General features: G+C 41.9%; 1 protein-coding gene across 3 annotated transcripts in view; it reads right to left on the bottom strand.

Moving 5' to 3' along the window:
- LOC122551563 (neurabin-1-like) overlaps positions 1-18,060 on the bottom strand; it is a 126,060-nt gene that overhangs the window by 48,049 nt on the left and 59,951 nt on the right. For all 3 annotated transcript variants that reach the window (XM_043693638.2, XM_043693637.2, XM_043693636.2), the window contains exons 6-11: positions 12,257-12,395; positions 11,732-11,875; positions 4,867-4,920; positions 4,540-4,769; positions 1,430-1,526; positions 1,186-1,333 (exon numbers count right to left, since the gene is read on the bottom strand). In XM_043693638.2, the coding sequence (XP_043549573.2) occupies positions 1,186-1,333; positions 1,430-1,526; positions 4,540-4,769; positions 4,867-4,920; positions 11,732-11,875; positions 12,257-12,395 (812 nt within the window). The remainder of the gene's footprint in view (positions 1-1,185; positions 1,334-1,429; positions 1,527-4,539; positions 4,770-4,866; positions 4,921-11,731; positions 11,876-12,256; positions 12,396-18,060) is intronic.

Below are 18,060 nucleotides of genomic sequence, written 5' to 3'. Positions count from 1 at the left end.
CTATCCATGCTATATATTTCCCCCAACGTCATGAGCACTTATATTGTACAGTAACATTTTGTCTGGCACTTTATTAATAGTCTTTTAGAAATTCAAGTATATTGCATCTACTGGCTCCCCTTAATCCAATCTACTAGTTAAATATATTTTAAAAACTCCACATCTATCAAATACAATTTCCTTGTTCATAAAATCATACTGAATTTATCTGATCATACAATGACTTTTAGTGCATTTTTAGGGCTCATTTCCTTACAGCATTTTCTAAATGACTGCTGTCAGGGTAACTGACCTGTAGCTCTCAGTTTTCCTCTTTTCTTGAATAGCGGTGAGGGGCTATGAGCTACTTTGGTTATCTAATGCTGAATTAACCACATAATTTAGTTGAACATTAGTACACATCAACAGTCATGAAAGACAAAACTCAGCCAATCTGTTTCATTTCCACGGGCAGAGTGAGTGGATATAGGCAAGCTGCTCTTGCAAAAAGGCAGCAAATATATACGACTAGTTGAAAAACTTATTTTTGTGCTATAACCATCCTACATTTCTATCAGAAGGATCAGTTTCCCTCATATCCAATTTTTTGTTTACAATGTGAGGAGAATGTGATACACTGAATACACAACAAAATCACACACATTGCAAAGTATTCTTCACTTTCCATCTACACTCTGTTGGCTGCCCTAAATACTTCATTCTTTACATCTTGCATAATATACAGTACAGCTAACTTATGTTGAGGAATCTCTGGATGTTACAAACTAACATGTAAAACATTGGGAAGGGTCCTCTACAGCAAGGCAAAGTGAAGAGCAACATAAGGACATAGCATATAGGTCAAAAGTAAGTGAAACCAGCATGGTCGTTCTAAAAGAACAGAGACTTAACATGTCTTCTTCAATATATAATTTTAGTTGCATCACACTGTAAACTTTTGCTTTAAATTCTGTGTCTTACGATCTTATACTCCAAAACTACCTGATGAAGGAGCAATGCTCCAGAAGCTTGTGCTTCTAAATAAACCTGTTGGACTATAACCTGGTAGTGTGTGATTTTTAACAAAAATAAGTGTGCCCTTGATGGAATTTTAGCACAGCAAAAATATTTTCATTTCAGTTTCTCCTCATAAAATGAAAGCAATGCTATAAAACATCTTTATCCCTTTTATGAGGTATGACTCACTTTGGTTTGTGTCATCTTCCTCTTTACTAAAATTATCTTCAAACTGCTCTTGACTCTCAAACTCCACTACCGTTTCGTGCATCGTGTTGTTGCTGAGTACTGGAGGCATTTGTCCAGTGGAATGCAGTTCAGTTTTCAGTTCTAGTATCTGAAGAATATATGTGTTTACATTCAGATATTACTTCTTTCATGTAATAATGGATTCTGTAGACAAAAGCAACTGAATTTTAATTGCAGTTTTAACCTGATCATGTAGTGCTTTCAGCTGTTTTGCATGTTCTTTTTCTTGATCTTCCAGAACTTTTCTGTAATCCTCTTCCTTTTTAATAAATTCAATCTCTCTAAATTGGAAAGCAAAATGAGATCATTTTATCACAGTGCTAATTTTCCAATCATCACAAAACAGAGATTATTGGCCACTTTTATTACACAAAGTACTGAACAAGGTAGTTTCTTTGATTCTTAAAGAAAAAGAATTGCTAACTTACATTTTATATTAATTATTATTGACAGGCTACCTCTCTTAGGATTGGATTTCTACATTTCCAACAGCTCAACAAAAACGTTCGACTTCCACAGGGTATTTAGTACACAGCTGCTGATCATCATCAAAAAGTGTGGCACTAGAAAAGCACAGCATGTCAGGAAGCATCTATAGAGCAGGAGAGTTGATGTTTCAGGCATAAGCCCTTCATTGGGGGGGTGATACGGAGAGACAAATAGGAGGGTGGGGGTGGGGAGGGAAAGCAACTGGGAAGGCATTAGATAGATGCAAAGTGGTGGGGGGGGAGGAGTTAACAGATCAGTCCTCAGTAAAAAAAAACTCACCTTCATCCTATTATGTTCACGGGTCAACAAATTCCATGTGTTGCGACATCAACTTTCCTTCCGCCACCTCCGCGCTTACTTTTTTAATCGTGACTCCACCCACCCTCTGAGGATCCCCTTCTCTCACTTCCAACATACTCCATTCATTTGGACACCTTGTCCTGGTCTGTTACCAGCCCTCGACTTCTTTATCTCCAACTGCTGCCATGACCTTAACCATCTCACCTATCCACTTCTCTCACCCACTCCAACCTCTCATCCTCGCAAAACACAGCCCTCCATTCCTTCCACTCCAACCCCAACCTCACCATTAAATTGGGGAGGGGTTTGGCTTGCCAGTGGTAGTTTTGCGCACTGACCTCTACATCACCGAAACCAGGCACCAACTCATGGACACCTCTTCTTATTGCCCCCTCAACCATGACCTCACTTCTCATCACCGAACCATCATCTCCCAGACCATCCACAACCTCAGCTTCCAACCTCAGTCCCAGAGCCCTGCATCTATCTCTTACCCAAAATTCACAAATCTGACTGCCCTAGTCGACCTATCACCTCTGCCTGCTCCACCGAACTTACCCCTTCATATCTTGACACCATCCTGTCCCCCTTGGTCCAGGAACTCCCCAGATACATTCAGGACACCACCCACACTCTCCACCTTCAAACCAGGACATCCCAGATGGCCTATTTCAAGGACTGCAATTTCCTCTCCCACGTAATCAACAATGCCCTCCAGCACATCTCCTCCTCTTCCCATACCTCTGCCCTTGAACCCCACCCCTCCAACCACAAATGTTGGATAGAACCACCTGATCCTTACCTTCCACCCCACTAATCTCTGGATACAGCACATTATCCTCTGTCATTTCCACCACCTGCAATCAGACCCCACCACCAGAGATATATTTCCCTCCGCAACCCTATCTGCGTTCCGCAGAAGCCATTCCCTCCGTGACTCCCTTGTTAGGTCCAAGCCCCCTCCACCAACCTATCCTCCACACCCTGCACCTTCCCACGCCACCACAATAGATGTAAAACCTGAGCCCATAGCCCACCTCCTGGCTCATCTCCCTCCAAGCTGCAAAGGATCTTTTCACAGCCGGCACATCCAAAAATCTCGTTGTTTCTCTCAATGTGACAGGATGCCAACTCACAGAACATTTCAGGGAACATCTCAGGAACATGCACCAAACAACCCCACTGCCCAAACCACCAAGGACATGCAAGTCCTGGGCCACCTCCACCGCCAAATCCAAGCTACCCGACGACTAGAGCAAGAACACCTCATCTTCTGCCTTGGTACTCTTCAATCACTCGGCATCAACACTGACTTCACTAGTTTCTGATCTGCACCCGCCTCCTCTAACCTCATCCCAGATCCAACCCTCCAACGTGGCAATGTCCTCTTGAACTGTCTCCTATCAATCTTCTTTCCTACCCTCCCCTCCCCTCTGACTTATCACCCCCCACCTGCATCTACCTAATGCCTTCGCAGCTACCTTTCCCCCACCCCTGCCCTCCTATTTATCTCTCAGCACCCCACATTCTCCCACCACCCCATATTCCTGACGAAGGGCTTATGCCCAAAACATCAACTTTCCTGCTCTTTGGATGCTGTCTGACCTGCTGTGCTTTTCCAGTGCCACATTTTTCGACTCTGATCGCCAGCATCTGCAGTCCTCACTTTCTCCCAGTCACTGTTGATCATCCTCAAACCACCTCTCAACCAGAAGTGGCTGACACTTTTCTACGAAAATGACAGAGCATCTGCTCCAAATCACTTTTCTTTACAGTGGATAGACTGTTAACACTTGATCACCACATGTAATATTATATTTGGAACTATGGGGTTTGAGTGTTAGGACTGCTCTAAAATCTGTAATATGGACTTGCTAAACTATGTTGAAGGTCATGATTTGGAGATGCCAGTGTTGGACTGGGTTGTACAAAGTTAAAAATCACACAACACCAGGTTATAGTCCAACAGGTTTATGTGGAAGCACTAGCTTTCAGAGTGCTGCTCCTTCATCAGGTGGTTGTGTCAGCTGTGGATCAGTTTTAAGCACTGTTGTTTCTTGTGGTTTAAATCCCATTTCAGAAGAATGAAAGCAAAAATATAAGCTGATACTAAGGGAGGTCAGTGTGTCAAAGGTATCATCATTCGGTGAGGTTTTACACTGAAGTCCTATCTGCACTATACGAGGGACATACAAGGTCCAAAGGCATGGTTTTAAAGAAGAGCAGAAAAATTATTCTTAATGCCCTGGCCTATGTTTATTCTTCAATTAAGATCAGAAAAACAGATTATCTGGTCATTGTTATGTTACTGTCTGGGCTGCTGCTTTGAGGCAGCCTGAGATTTGTGGCAAGTGCAACATAAACACAAATGTTTTTTTTTATCTTAGCCGTGAAATACATTGACATGGGTGAGGGTGGTATATCCAGTCATCACATAATGCATTTAATCCAACAGTTCACAGGTGTTACCAGAGTACTCAGTAAGTGCACTAATAAAAAACTTACTTCTGTTGGTATTCCTTTATCAGTTTCTTAGCTTTGTTATATTTCTTCTCCAAAACGTCATACTGAGATTGGGTCTCTTTCAAGTGTTCATTTACCATTTTGCAAAGGTTTTGCGCTTCTAACCAGTATCTTTCCACCTTTTGCATTTTCTCCTTATTCTCTTCAACACTTTGCTGAAGTTGCATCTTTGTTGTTTCCCATTTGATTTTCTCTGCTTCAGCAATTTTCAGCTGTCATAGATGAAGAACATTTGTAATTACTATAACAGTCTACATACAAATTTTCAAATAGAAAATATGTTTAATATTAGAAAAAAAAACTACACACCCTTTCTGCCAATTCACTGACTTCTGCTGCAGTTACTGCATTCTTAGTTTGAAGCTAGAGAAAAATATACAAATTGAAAATACATTTAAATTGATGCTACATAGGTAAATTTCTACTGATGTACTGATATGGGGCAATGATATATTATTTATCAACACTGAAATGCTCCAGGACTGAAAGAAGACTGGGTTTCCTTACTCAATTACCTAGAACCTATTTTATTAGAATTCAGTCTGAGATGTCATATATGGCACATTCAAAAATTCCATCAAATAGCACAAAAACAAAGAATCTATGGAGTTAGAAATTTCATATGTTCAAGTCACATTTCTTTTCATTTCTCTACATAGTGCAAGAAATCAAGTGAGTGCTTATAATAAAACTGGATGACATCGAATAAAACACTTGGTCAAAGTTTAAGTTGAAAGGTACATTTTATTTTTAAATCCATCAGATGAAATATACAAAGCTCCATAAATGGGTTTTCTAAAATAGATCGCATTCGTGAAATTTGCACCAAATCGGCAATTTAAGTGAAAACACAAAACTTACTAAGACAGTAAATGAGATGGACAATTTCCTCAATTCTTTTAAAACAAAAAATTGCTTATTGTAAATCCCACAATTTTGTGCAAATTTTAACTTTACAATGGAATAACAACACTCATTGATCTCAAAAAAATTCGTCTAGCAATTTCTAGTGTGGATTTCACCTTTAACGGACATAAATGTGAATGTGGTGTTAAGACCAGTGGACCTCCAACTCTCAAACAGCTGTGATGACTCAAGCAGGGTAAACATCCAATCATTTCAGAGTTCTTTTCTTTACCACTTATGGGACATGGGCGTCACTGACTAGCCAGCATTTATTACTGAACCTAGTTGTTCTTGAGAAGGTGGTGGTGAGCTGTCCATGTGCTGTGGGTTGACCCACAATGCTCTTAAGGAGGGATTTTCAAGATTTTGACCAGCAACAGTGAAGGAGTGGCAACATATTTCCAAGTTAGGATGGTCAATGGCTTGGAGGTAAACTTGTAGGTGGTGGTGTTCTCATTTATCTGTTGCACATGCATCTTGTCACACTAGATGGAAGTGGTCATGGGTTTGGAAGATGCTAAGTATCTTTGGTGAATTTCTGCAGTTCATCTTGTAGATTATACACACAATTGCAACTGAGTGGTGGTGGTGGAGGTGGAGGGAGTGGATGCTTATAGATGAGGTGCCAAACAAGCTGGCTGTTTTTTTTCTGGGATAGTGCCAAGCTTCTTGAGCGTGTTGGAGCTGCACGCATCTAGCCAAATGGGAGTGTTCCATCACACTCATGACTTGTGCCTTGCAAATGGTAGTCAGGCTTTGAGAAGTCGGGAGATAAGTTACTTGCTGCAATATTCCTCTGACCCACTCTTGTCACCACTGTGTTTATGCGGTGAGTGTTTTTGAGTTTATGGTCAATGGTAACCCCCAGCATGTAGATAAATGGAGGATTCAGTGATGCAAATGCCACTGAATGTCAAGAGGTAGTGATTAAATGCCTGATATTTATGTGGTGCGAATGTTACTTGTCAGCCCAAACCTGGCCATCGTTCAGATCTTGTTGAATCTGAACATGGACTGGTTCAACACCTGAGGAGTCTTGACTTGTGCTGAACATGGTGCAACCATCAGCAAACATCTCCACTTCTGACCTTATGATAAAGGGAAGATCATTGATGAAGCAGCTGAAGATGGTTTGGCCTAGGACACTACCATGAGAAATTCCTGCACAGATGTTTTGGAGCTCAGATGTCTGATGCCAGGTATGACTCCAACCACTCAAGAGTTTGCCCTCAATACCCATTGATTCCAATTTTGCTAGGACTCCTTGATGTCATACTTGGTCAAATGCAGCCTTCATTGTCACCTCTGGAATTTAGCTCTTTAGTCCATGTTTGAACCTAGTCTGTAATGAGGTCTGGAGCTGAGTGGCCCTGGCAGAACTGGATGTCACTAGGCAAGTCACCGTAGATGCTGCTTGATAGCATGGTTGATGACACCTTCCATCATTTTACTGATGTTTGAGACTAGACTGATGGGGCTGTAACTGGCCGGTATGGATTTACACTACCAGACTACAAAGTTTAACTCGCTACAGGGCAAACTGCAACTCGCACCAATGGCAGCGGTGGGATTTGAACCCACGCTTCCGTAGAGACTGGACCCATTCCTGAAGAAGGGCTTTTGCCCGAAACATGGATTTTACTGCTCCTCAGATGCTGCCTGAACTTCTGTGCTTTCCCAGCACCACTCTACTCCAGAATCTGGTTTCCAGCATCTGCAGTCATTGCTTTTACCTGGTATGGATTTATCCTGCTTTTTGTGTACAGAACAAACCTGGGCAATTTTCCACATTGTCAGGTAGATGCCATGTTACAACTGTAATGGAACTGATTGGATAGACGATTGGTAAGTTCTGGAGCACAAATCATCATACTATTGCCAGGATGTTGTCAGGGCCCATAGCCTTTGCAGTATCCAGTACCTCCAACTGTTTCTTGCTATCGTGTGAAGCAAATTGAATAGGCTGAAGACTGGTATCTGTGGTGCTGGGGACTATTGGAGGAGGCCAAGATAGTTTATCCACTGCTCATTATAGTAAATGCTGAGCAGTGAGACAAAAACAGAAATATTGTCACTACTGGTGGGAGGTTATAATAACAATTGTAATTGAACAAGTAAATGGAAGGAATGACAAAGTTTGACAATAGGAAGTACAAGAGTTTTGATATAATTTATTTTACCATGAGCAAATGTTGGTTTTGATGCACTGATACTTGCACATGAACAATATTTAACAGTGGCATTGCAGAGAGTAAGTAAGAGAATATGGTCATTTTCTCACCAATTCTTGTTATGCAGTTTTTTGTTTCTCTATTTTAACTTCTGTATATTTCTGCCCCTTAACTTTTTTTTTAACTTTTTAAATAAATTTGTTCATGGAATGAATGCATCACTGGTTAGGCCAACATTTATTGTCCATGCCTAAGTGCCTTAGAGAATGTGGCTCCTTTCAACAAGTGCTTTCTTAAACTGCTGTAATCATTCAGGTGTAGGTACACCCATTGCTGTGAGGAAGTGAGTTCCAGGATTTTGACCCAACGACAGTTAAGAAATGGGAATATAATTCCAAGTACGAATAATGTTTGGCTTGGAGGGGGACTTGCAGGTATCCTATGTTATCTGCTCCCTTTGTCCTTGAAGGAGGCATAAGTGACAGGTTCGGTAGGTGTTTTTGAGGAAGGCTTAGTGAGCTACTGCATGTAACTCATATATCTGACCAACTCACCTAACTCACAAAAACTGACCGTGCCCACTTGACAGAATCTCACCATCAACCCGCAAAATTCAATGGCATTAGCTTCAAGATCTACATTGTCAACATACTGGGGGGTTATAAATAACAGAAACTGAACTGCAGCAGCTATATAAATACTGTGGCTACAAGAGCACGTCACAGCCTTGGAATGCTGCAGCAAGTAACTCACTTGCTGCCTCACCAATACCTGTCCACCATTTATAAGACATAAGTCAGGAGTGTGATCGAATACTCTACACATGTTTGAATGGGTGCAGCTCCAATAACACTGAAGATGATCAACACCAAGCAGACTGTTTGATTAGCACACTATCCACCACCTTCCAGAATCATGCCCTTCACGACTGACGCACAATGGCAGCAGTGTGCATCACTTACAAATGCACATGCCCATGTTTGGACCAAAGCTGTAATAAGGTCAGAAAATGAGAAACAGCATTTACTTTCCTTTCATATTCTCTCTTATGTATTATGAAAATTAATGGCAGGCTAATGGAATGTTAGCCTTCATTTCCAAGAGGTTGGACTATAAGGGTAGTCGAGTGTGTGGTGCTGGAAAAGCACAGCAGGTCAGGCAGCTTATGCTCAAAACGTCGATTCTCCTGCTCCTCTGACGCTGCCTGACTTGCTGTGCTTTTCCAGCACCACAGTCTCAACTCTGATATCCAGTATCTGCATTCCTCACTTTCTCCTGGACTAAAAGAGTAGTGAAGTTTTGCTGCAATTGTTCAAGGTGCTGGTGAGTTCACTTCCAGAGTACTGTGTACAGTTTTGATCCCTTTTTTATAATGAAGAAAATATATCATTTCATTAGGAGGCAGTTCTGAAAAGGTTTACTAGGATGATCTCAGTATGGAGGGATTGTCTTATGAGCAAATACTTAACAGGTTGGGATTCTACTCACTGGAATTTAGAAGAATGAGAGGTGTTCTCATTGAAACATAGAGGATTCTTAAGGGCCTTGACTGGGTAAACGCTGACAGAAGTCTAGGACCAGAGGGCACAGACTCAGAATAAAGCGGCTAAAATGAGAAGGAATTTCTTCCCTCAGAGAATTGAGAGTTCTTTGGAACTCTTTGCCACAAAGCTATATTGGTAGAATCCTTGTCTATAGTTAAGATTTCTTGGTTAGTAGGAGAATCAAGGATTACGTGGAAAGGGCAGGAAAGTGAACATGAGGAATGTTGGATCAGCCATGGATCTTACTTAAAAGTGGAACAGGCTCAAGGAGCTGAACAATCTTCTCCTGTTCCTATTTCTTATGGTCTTACTGAGAGGCATAAACTACCAGTTTTTCTAACTTTATGGCTCATAGGTTCAATCAAGATTTTTGAAAACTGAAAACTTTACAAGACACACTTTCTTTCCATAACCTCAGTATCAGTGTCTATATAATTAATCATTTCCCCTCGTTTTCAGAAAAATAAGCACACAAACTAAATGCTACAATAAGTACTTATTCAGAAAAGTGTTAACAACATTTTTTTCTGTTATATTCAGATATATGCATTCTCAGATAGTTTTCCAAATTAACACTCCATGTATATTGTACCTCAGTAAAGTTTCTGAAAGCTTTCTTCCAGTTTCTCTTCAAATAATTTTGAAATATTTCAGCAGAGGTTGCTGGAAACTAAGGAAAATAATCCTCAGTGCAACTGATGAATGGCAGAGAAACAGCTTGGGAACCGAGGTATAGTGCACATACACAATAGAAATTCAACTCTCAGCTGCAATTAAAAATATAAACTTTAAACCTAGGTTACTTAGAGAAGTGATGGCCTTAAAGTAAAGAAACAAAAACAGGAATTACTGGAAACGCTCAGCAGGGCTGGCAACATCTGTGGCGTGAAATCAGAGTTAACATTTTGGGTCCAGTGACCCTTCCTCAGAACTAATGGCAGTAAGGCAAATGTTGGTTTTATGCAGAAGATGGGGTGGGGAAGGGAGTAAAGAGTAAACAATTGATGGAAATTGACAAGAGTTGGACAGACAAAGGCGTGGATAACGACTGGCCAAGCAGAATGAATAGCTACTAATGGGGACTATTACTGACTAACAATGGGTCATGTGTAATAGCACACCATGTGATAATAAGGTCTGGTGTGTGGGCCTTAGGTAAGGACGTGAGAGGTGATGACTCAAGCCTATGAACTCGATATTGAATCCAGAAACCTGTACAGTTCTCAAGTAGAAAATAAGGTGCTGTTCTTCCATCTTGCGCTCAGCTTCACTGGAGCATTGTCACAAGCATGAGGCAGTAATGTCAGCCAGAGAATAAGGTGGTGTGGTGAACCGGCAGCCAACTGAAAGCTCAGCATCTTTTTTGCAGACATAGGTAGATTAGATTAGATTACTTACAGTGTGGAAACAGGCCCATCAGCCCAACAAGTCCACACCGCCCCGCCGAAGCACAACCCACCCATACCCCTACATTTACCCCTTACCTAACACTACAGGCAATTTAGCATGGCCGATTCACCTGACCTGCACATCTTTGGACTGTGGGAGGAAACCGGAGCACCCGGAGGAAACCCACGCAGACACGGGGAGAACGTGCAAACTCCATAGTTAGTCGCCTGAGGCGGGAATTGAACCCGGATCTCTGCCGCGGTGAGGCAGCAGTGCTAACCACAGTGCCACCGTGCCGCCCACCGGTACTCTGCGAAATAGTCACCCTGTCTATGCCTCATTCCTCCAATGTAGAGGAGACTAATCATGAGTGGCGAATGTAGTAGACTAGATTGAGTGAAGTGCAGGTGAAGTGCTGCTTCACCTGGATGATGTGTTTGGTCCCCTGAATACTGAGGAGGAAGAAAGTAAATGGATAGGTGTTACGCCTTCTGCTGTTGCAGTGGAATGTGCCATGGGGTGGGGAGTATTAGGAGTGGAAGAGGAATGGACGAGGGTGTCCCAGAAGGAAGGGTCCTTGTACAAGGTTGATAAGGGAGGGGAGGAGAATATGGGTCTGGTAGTGACATCCTGCTAGAGATGGCAGAAATGATGAGTAGTGATCCTCTGCATGTACATGGTAGGTGAGGACAAAGGGGACTCTTGTCACTCTTTTGGGTGGGAAGTAAGTGGGAGAGGGCTGACGTGCAGCAGATAAGTCACACCCAGTTTAGGGCCCTGTCAACTACAGTACTGAGGAACTCTCAGTTGGAGGAAGAAAGTGGACATTCGGAGGCCCCCTTGTCTAAGTTGGCATCATCCTAACAGATGCAGTTGGGATGAAGGAACTAGAAGAATGAAATAGAGTAAAGACCTAAAGAAAAGACTTTAGTGAAGATGCAATAGATAATTCAATGTACAAACGTCATGTTTTTGTAAATATGCATTATAAATTGATGTATTCTATCCACTCAATAAACAAAATCAAAATGCTCACAGCACATGAGCATATAGTATTATCCAATTTTGATGAATCACCTAGTTCTGATACAGAAGATCTGATCCCTAATGTTTCAAAAGTAACAGAAAATGTGAAATACAAAAGACTAAATGCAATATTATTACCTCTTTCAATTTAAGAGTAAGTAATGAATCCATGTCTGATGCTAAAAATAAATTTTCATTTTCAGTCTGTTGAGCAACTTCAACTGTCCCTCCAGCTCCAACTTCATTTGAAATTGTTCTTTCATCTTCAGGAAACTCTTCGGACTTAAGAAAAAAATCAAATCGATAAACACAAAATACTAAGCAATTTCATATGACTATTTCTCAATAGATGGTCACGCTAAGACCCGCTTTTTGTCAGAAAAATACTCTTTAGCTCATCTCCCCATCTTCTAAACCATTTAACACTAATAAGAATATATATTTGACCTTTTTGTACACTTCTGTTTTTGACAAGAATATTCTCTTAATCTGAGTATGCTAAATATAACATAAACACAGTTAACTGCTAGCACTAGAATTTTATCTTGGCGAAGCTCCTTAGAATAAAATTACACCAAAATTATGAATTAATAATTCTAGATAATTAACATTAGATGGATAGCAGCAAGGCGATAGAAGTGAGTATCACATGTATCACCTTACCTGTTCATTATCACTTGTACTATACCGGGTACAGTGCTGCTCCAAAAGTGCCTCCTGGCATCTTTCCTGTTCTAATGTTTCACTGATAAGACGAGCAACCTCACTCTGTTGTCCAGGTTTTTCTCGACCAATACGGAATCTATGTAAACATTTTCATAGTTCTTTGTGTCGATCTTTGATTTTTTACAAATTTATTAACAGATTTACTTTTCTCCTCTACAATATATGAATAATTTATATGTAATCATTCTTAGATATGAGTATGTTCCAGAGGACTAGATAAATCCAAATGTTAAAAAGGATGCAGAAATAAACCTTATAACTACAAGCTGTAGAGTTCAACCTCAGTGATGGGGAAACATTTAGAAACAATAACCTGGGAAAAAAATTAAAAATGACTTAACAAGTATACATGAATTAGGAAAACTGCCATGGATTTATTAAAGGCAAATTGCATTTAAGTTGAATAACATAAAAGGTTAATTATAGTAATATGGTTGCTTAGCTTCACACGGATATCCAAAGGCACTTGATAAAGCACCACAAAACAGGACTGTTAGCAAAGGTGAAGCTCATGGAATAAAAGGGATAGTGGTAAAAGGGATACATGTCTGAGTAACAGGAAACAGAATAGTGTTACTTTTTGGATTGAAGGTAGATATAAAAAAAAGTGTTGTGTCCCAAGGATCAGTGCTGGGACGACTGCCTTTTTTAAAAAAATGAATATTAATGGGTCTCCAGAGCACAATTTCAAAATCTGCAGATGACAAAACTTAAAAGCACAGTAAACAGCATGGAGAATGATAGGAGTAAACTTGAAGTGGACACTGACAGACTGATGAACTGATAAAATTTAATGTAGAAAAATGTGAAGTGATATACTTTGACAGGAAAAAGAAGAGGTAAAAGAAGTTTGTGTATACAATTCTAAAGAAAGTGTAGGAAGAAATAAATCTTGAAATAATTTGCATAATTTTTTAAGCTGCCAGGGCAAATAAAGCAAGTGCTGAAAAATGTGTTGCTGGAAAAGCGCAGCAGGTCAGGCAGCATCCAAGGAGCAGGAGAATTGACGTTTCGGGCATAAGCCCTTCTTCAGGAATGAGGAAGGTGTGCCAAGCAGGCTAGGATAAAAGGTAGGGAGGAGGGACTTGGGGGAGGGGCGTTGGGAATGCGATAGGTGGAAGGAGGTTAAGGTGAGGGTGATAGGCCGGAGAGGGGGTGGGGGCGGAAAGGTAGAGAAGATGATTGCAGGTCAAGAAGGCGGTGCTGAGTCCGAGGGTTGGGACTGAGATAAGGTGGGGGGGGGGGAAATGAGGAAGCTGGAGAAATCTGCATTCATCCCTTGCGGTTGGAGGGTTCCTAGGCGAAAGATGAGGCGCTCTTCCTCCAGGCGTCATGTTGCCATGGTCTGGCAATGGAGGAGGCCAAGGACCTGCATGTCCTTGGCGAAGTGGGAGGGGGAGTTAAAGTGTTCAGCCATGGGGTGGTTGGGTTGGTTGGTCCGGGTGTCCCAGAGGTGTTCTCTGAAACGCTCTGCAAGTAGGCGGCCTGTCTCCCCAATGTGGAGGAGGCCACAGCAGGTGCAGCGGATGCAGTAAATGATGTGTGTGGAGGTGCAGGTGAATTTGTGATGGATATGGAAGGATCCCTTGGGACCTTGGAGGGAAGTGAGGGGGTGGTGTGGGCGCAAGTTTTGCATTTCTTGCGGTTGCAGGGGAAGGTGCCAGGAGTGGAGGTTGGGTTGGTGGGGGGTGTGGACCTGACGAGGGAGTCGCGGAGGGAGTGGTCTTTCCAGAACGCTGATAGGGGAGGGGAGGGAAATATATCCTCGGTGGTGGGGTCTGTTTGGAGGTGGCGGAAATGACAAAGGATGATACAGTGTGTCTGGAGGTTGGTGGGGTGATAGGTGAGGACCAGTGGGGTTCTGTCCTGGTGGCGATTGGAGGGGCAGGGTTCAAGGGCGGAGGAGCGGGAAGTGGAGGAGATGCGGTGGAGAGCATCGTCAACCATGTCTGAGGGAAAATTGCAGTCTTTGAAGAAGGAGGCCATTTGGGTTGTTTGGTATTGGAATTGGTCCTCCTGGGAGCAGATGCAGCAGAGGTGAAGGAATTGGGAATATGGGATGGTGCTATTACAGGGGGCAGTGTGGGAGGAGGTGTAATCATGGCAACACGACGCCTGGAGGAAGAGCGCCTCAACCTCCGCCTAGGAACCCTCCAACCACAAGGGATCAATGCAGATTTCTCCAGCTTCCTCATTTCCCCTCCCCCCACCTTATCTCAGTCCCAACCCTCAGACTCAGCAACGCCTTCTTGACCTGCAATCTTCTTCCTGACCTCTCCACCCCCACCCCCTCTCTGGCCTATCACCCTCACCTTAACCTCCTTCCACCTATCACATTCCCAACGCCCCTCCCCCAAATCCCTCCTCCCTACCTTTTATCTTAGCCTGCTTGGCACACCTTCCTCATTCCTGAAAAAGGGCTTATGCCCGAAACGTCGATTCTCCTGCGCCTTGGATGCTGCCTGACCTGCTGCGCTTTTCCAGCAATACATTTTTCAGCTCTGATCTCCAGCATCTGCAGTCCTCACTTTCTCCTAAATAAAGCAAGTGGTTACAAATTTAAAAGATAATGTAATCCCAATCTTTATAGAGTACTAAAGCAGAAAGATTAAGATGAACTGTTATGAACATTGGATCAATTGCAAATGGAGCAATATGTCCAATTCTCAGAATCTTTAGAAGGTTTTAGAGAGGATAGAGATTTGTGAGAATGATTCTGGGAGTTAGGGACATTGTAAGAGAAGATTTGTTCAAATACATGAGATGTCTGAACAGAGTAGATAGAGGGACATATTATCAAATTTGTTACTCAGAAGATGCAAAGTTCATGCGAAGAAAATTGTTTTTGCAGTGAACGATTACATTCTGAAAACCAATGCTCAAAATGGTGGGCGATCCAGATTAAATTGAGTGATTAAGCATCGGAAGGGAAAACATTATAGGCCTACAGAGTTGGGACCTGATAAACTGGTTTTTCACAGAGCTGACATTGACTCAATGGGCCAAATAGGCTCGTTTGTGCTGCACCCATCCTATCATCCAATATTTTACCATTCTGTAGCACATCACATGGAATACAAGAGTGTAAGAGTAGCATTTTTCACAAGCAGGATAACTGCATTCTTTGGGGTGACTCATCTATGCCGGACCCTATCTGCAACAACACACAGCTGTGGCACCAACAGCTTTAAGCATGCAACAATGATTTCTCAATACAATCCAAATACTGGACTATCACCTAGAATGAAGAAACAATGGAACACAATATCCCCTGAGAAATATTTTTCAGGACCAGACTGCTTATCTCCTTTTTATGAAAAAGCACTCTATATATGGTTGGCCTCACCCGTGACCTGCAGGCCATAAAATTGGCAGAGATCCATCAACACGATCATAAATCAGTCATTGCTCTAAAAACCCTTATCCATGCCTTTCATAAGCATCAAGGTTGGTACAATAAAAACAAGGAATCCAGAAATGACTGCAAGATAAACATTTCCTCGACAGGGTTTATTCAATGCAAGTGTTCAGTATCCAAGTATAATGCCTCTCAAAACAACCTCAGGACCGTACAATGCAGGTCCAGGATGCAAGACTTTTGGCTGAATAAGGAAGCAGGCAGCTGTCAATCATATAGGAGAAAGTGAGGACTGTAGGTGCTGGAGGTCAGAGTAAAAATGTGTGGCGCTGGAAAAGCACAGCCGGTCAGGTAGCATCCGAGGAGGAGAGTTGACATTTCGAGAATAAGCTCTTCATCAGGAATTCCTGAACATGTCATACTCAAAACATCGACTCTCCTGCTCCTCAGGTGCTGCCTAACCAGTTGTGCTTTTCCAGCACCACACTTTTTGTCAAATGTCAATCATATGCAGACCACAAAGACTGAAAAAGATTTTATGTTGCCCTGAAACGTTGTCCATGATCTATCACCAATCCTTAGTACTGAAAAGTTAGCATTGGATACAGGAAATGTCCAATTCCAGAAAGATAGATAGGGCACCTTAACCACATCCTGAAATCAATCTTTATACATCAAATGAAACATTAATCAATAGGTTGCTATGAACTACTGTCTTGATGATTTTTCCAGTTTATAGAAACAACAAACACTAGCAATCACCTGTATATTACCTAAGGTTGCAGAAACTGTTTGTGTCCCAAGTGAGGTCTACAAAACTAGAAGTTAATACCTGACACAGAAGCCCTCTGAATTCATTTCAATAACGTAGAGTGTGAAACCGTTCCAAAGGAATATAGATGCCTCCACTGTCCACCTTTACAAGTGGAAATGAACTCGCCAATCCTGCAGTAATTATACATAGATTTCACTCCTCTCCATTCTCAGGGCAATACTTTCACTGGAATCCTTCTGAAGATTTACAAGGATTTTGCCAGGGTTGGAGGATTTGAGCTAAGGGGAGAGGTTGAACAGGCTGGGGCTGTTTTCCCTGGAGCGTCGGAGGCTGAAGGGTGACCTTATAGAGGTTTATAGAGGGGCATGGATAGGGTAAATAGACGAAGTCTTTTCCCTGGGGTTGGGGAGTCCAAAACTAGAGGGCATAGGTTTAGGGTGAGAGGGGAAAGATATAAAAGAGACCTAAGGGGCAACGTTTTCCACACAGAGGGTGGTACGTGTATGGAATGAGCTGCCAGAGGATGTGGTGGAGGCTGGTACAATTGCAACATTTAAAAGGCATTTGGATGGGTATATGAATAGGAAGGGTTTGGAGGGAAATGGGCTAGGTGCTGGCAGGTGGGAGTAGATTGGGTTGAGATATCTGGTCGGCATGGATGGGTTGAACCAAAGGGTCTGTTTCCATGTTGTACATCTCTATGACTCTATAACTGAATAAAACATTTTGACCAGAGTCTGTTGCCAACATGGTTTCAGAACAGGTCAAGAAACCACTAATTAAAAGCTTGCAGTTACACAATTCCAGGGAAATGACTTTGCTGATCTGACCAAAACCAAACACAGTCAACTGGAACAAAAACAGAAGTTGCTGGAAAAGCTCAGCAGGTCTGGCAGCATCTGCGAAGACAAATCAAAGTTAACGTTTCAGGTCTGGTAACTGAGTTCTGAGGAAGGGTTACCGGAACAGAAATGTTAACTTTGATTTTTCCAGCTGAGCTTTTCCAGCAACTTCCGTTTTTGTTTCTGACTCACAGCATCTGCAGTTGTTTCGGTTTTTACAGTCAACTGTTAGGTAATTTAGAGAAATTCAGCTGCCCTAAGAAATTCATCACAATTCTTCAACAGTTTTATGGCAATATGCTTGTGACCTGAATGATGTTAATTCTAACCGATTACCAGTCAATGGAATTGAATATGTTATGACACGGGGTAAACCCCTCTGCTGATTTAAACCCGACACACAGAAAAGCTCACCGCGTGCCATAATCTGTTAAATTTCAAGAGGCAAAGAACAATCACAGATTTCACTAGTTAAAGTAAAAATTAACAATTTTGTTCTTTAAATCCAAAAGAGAGCATTAAAACCACTATTTACAACGCCTTTCTCTTAAACCTATCTATCTTTTAGCTCCCACTCTACAATACTAGTCTGAGTTTTAAAAAACCCAGATTAAGATTTACAAAAAAAAACACATTTCAAATCTTTTGTCAAAGCTTTGTCAATTCTCTTTTGTAGATTTTTCTCGGTCAGCATCGGTGTTCTGCTGCACAGATTTCTTATGGACAGGTACCTTTCAGAGAGCTATTTGGCTAGCAGTCTATACTT

The sequence above is a fragment of the Chiloscyllium plagiosum genome, unplaced genomic scaffold, assembly GCF_037043375.1.
Source record: "Chiloscyllium plagiosum isolate Xiang-an unplaced genomic scaffold, Cpla_swu_hap1 HiC_scaffold_7, whole genome shotgun sequence".
Lineage (NCBI taxonomy): Eukaryota > Metazoa > Chordata > Chondrichthyes > Orectolobiformes > Hemiscylliidae > Chiloscyllium > Chiloscyllium plagiosum.
Note: the sequence above shows the minus strand (reverse complement) of the source record. Positions and strands in the feature narration are given on the sequence as shown.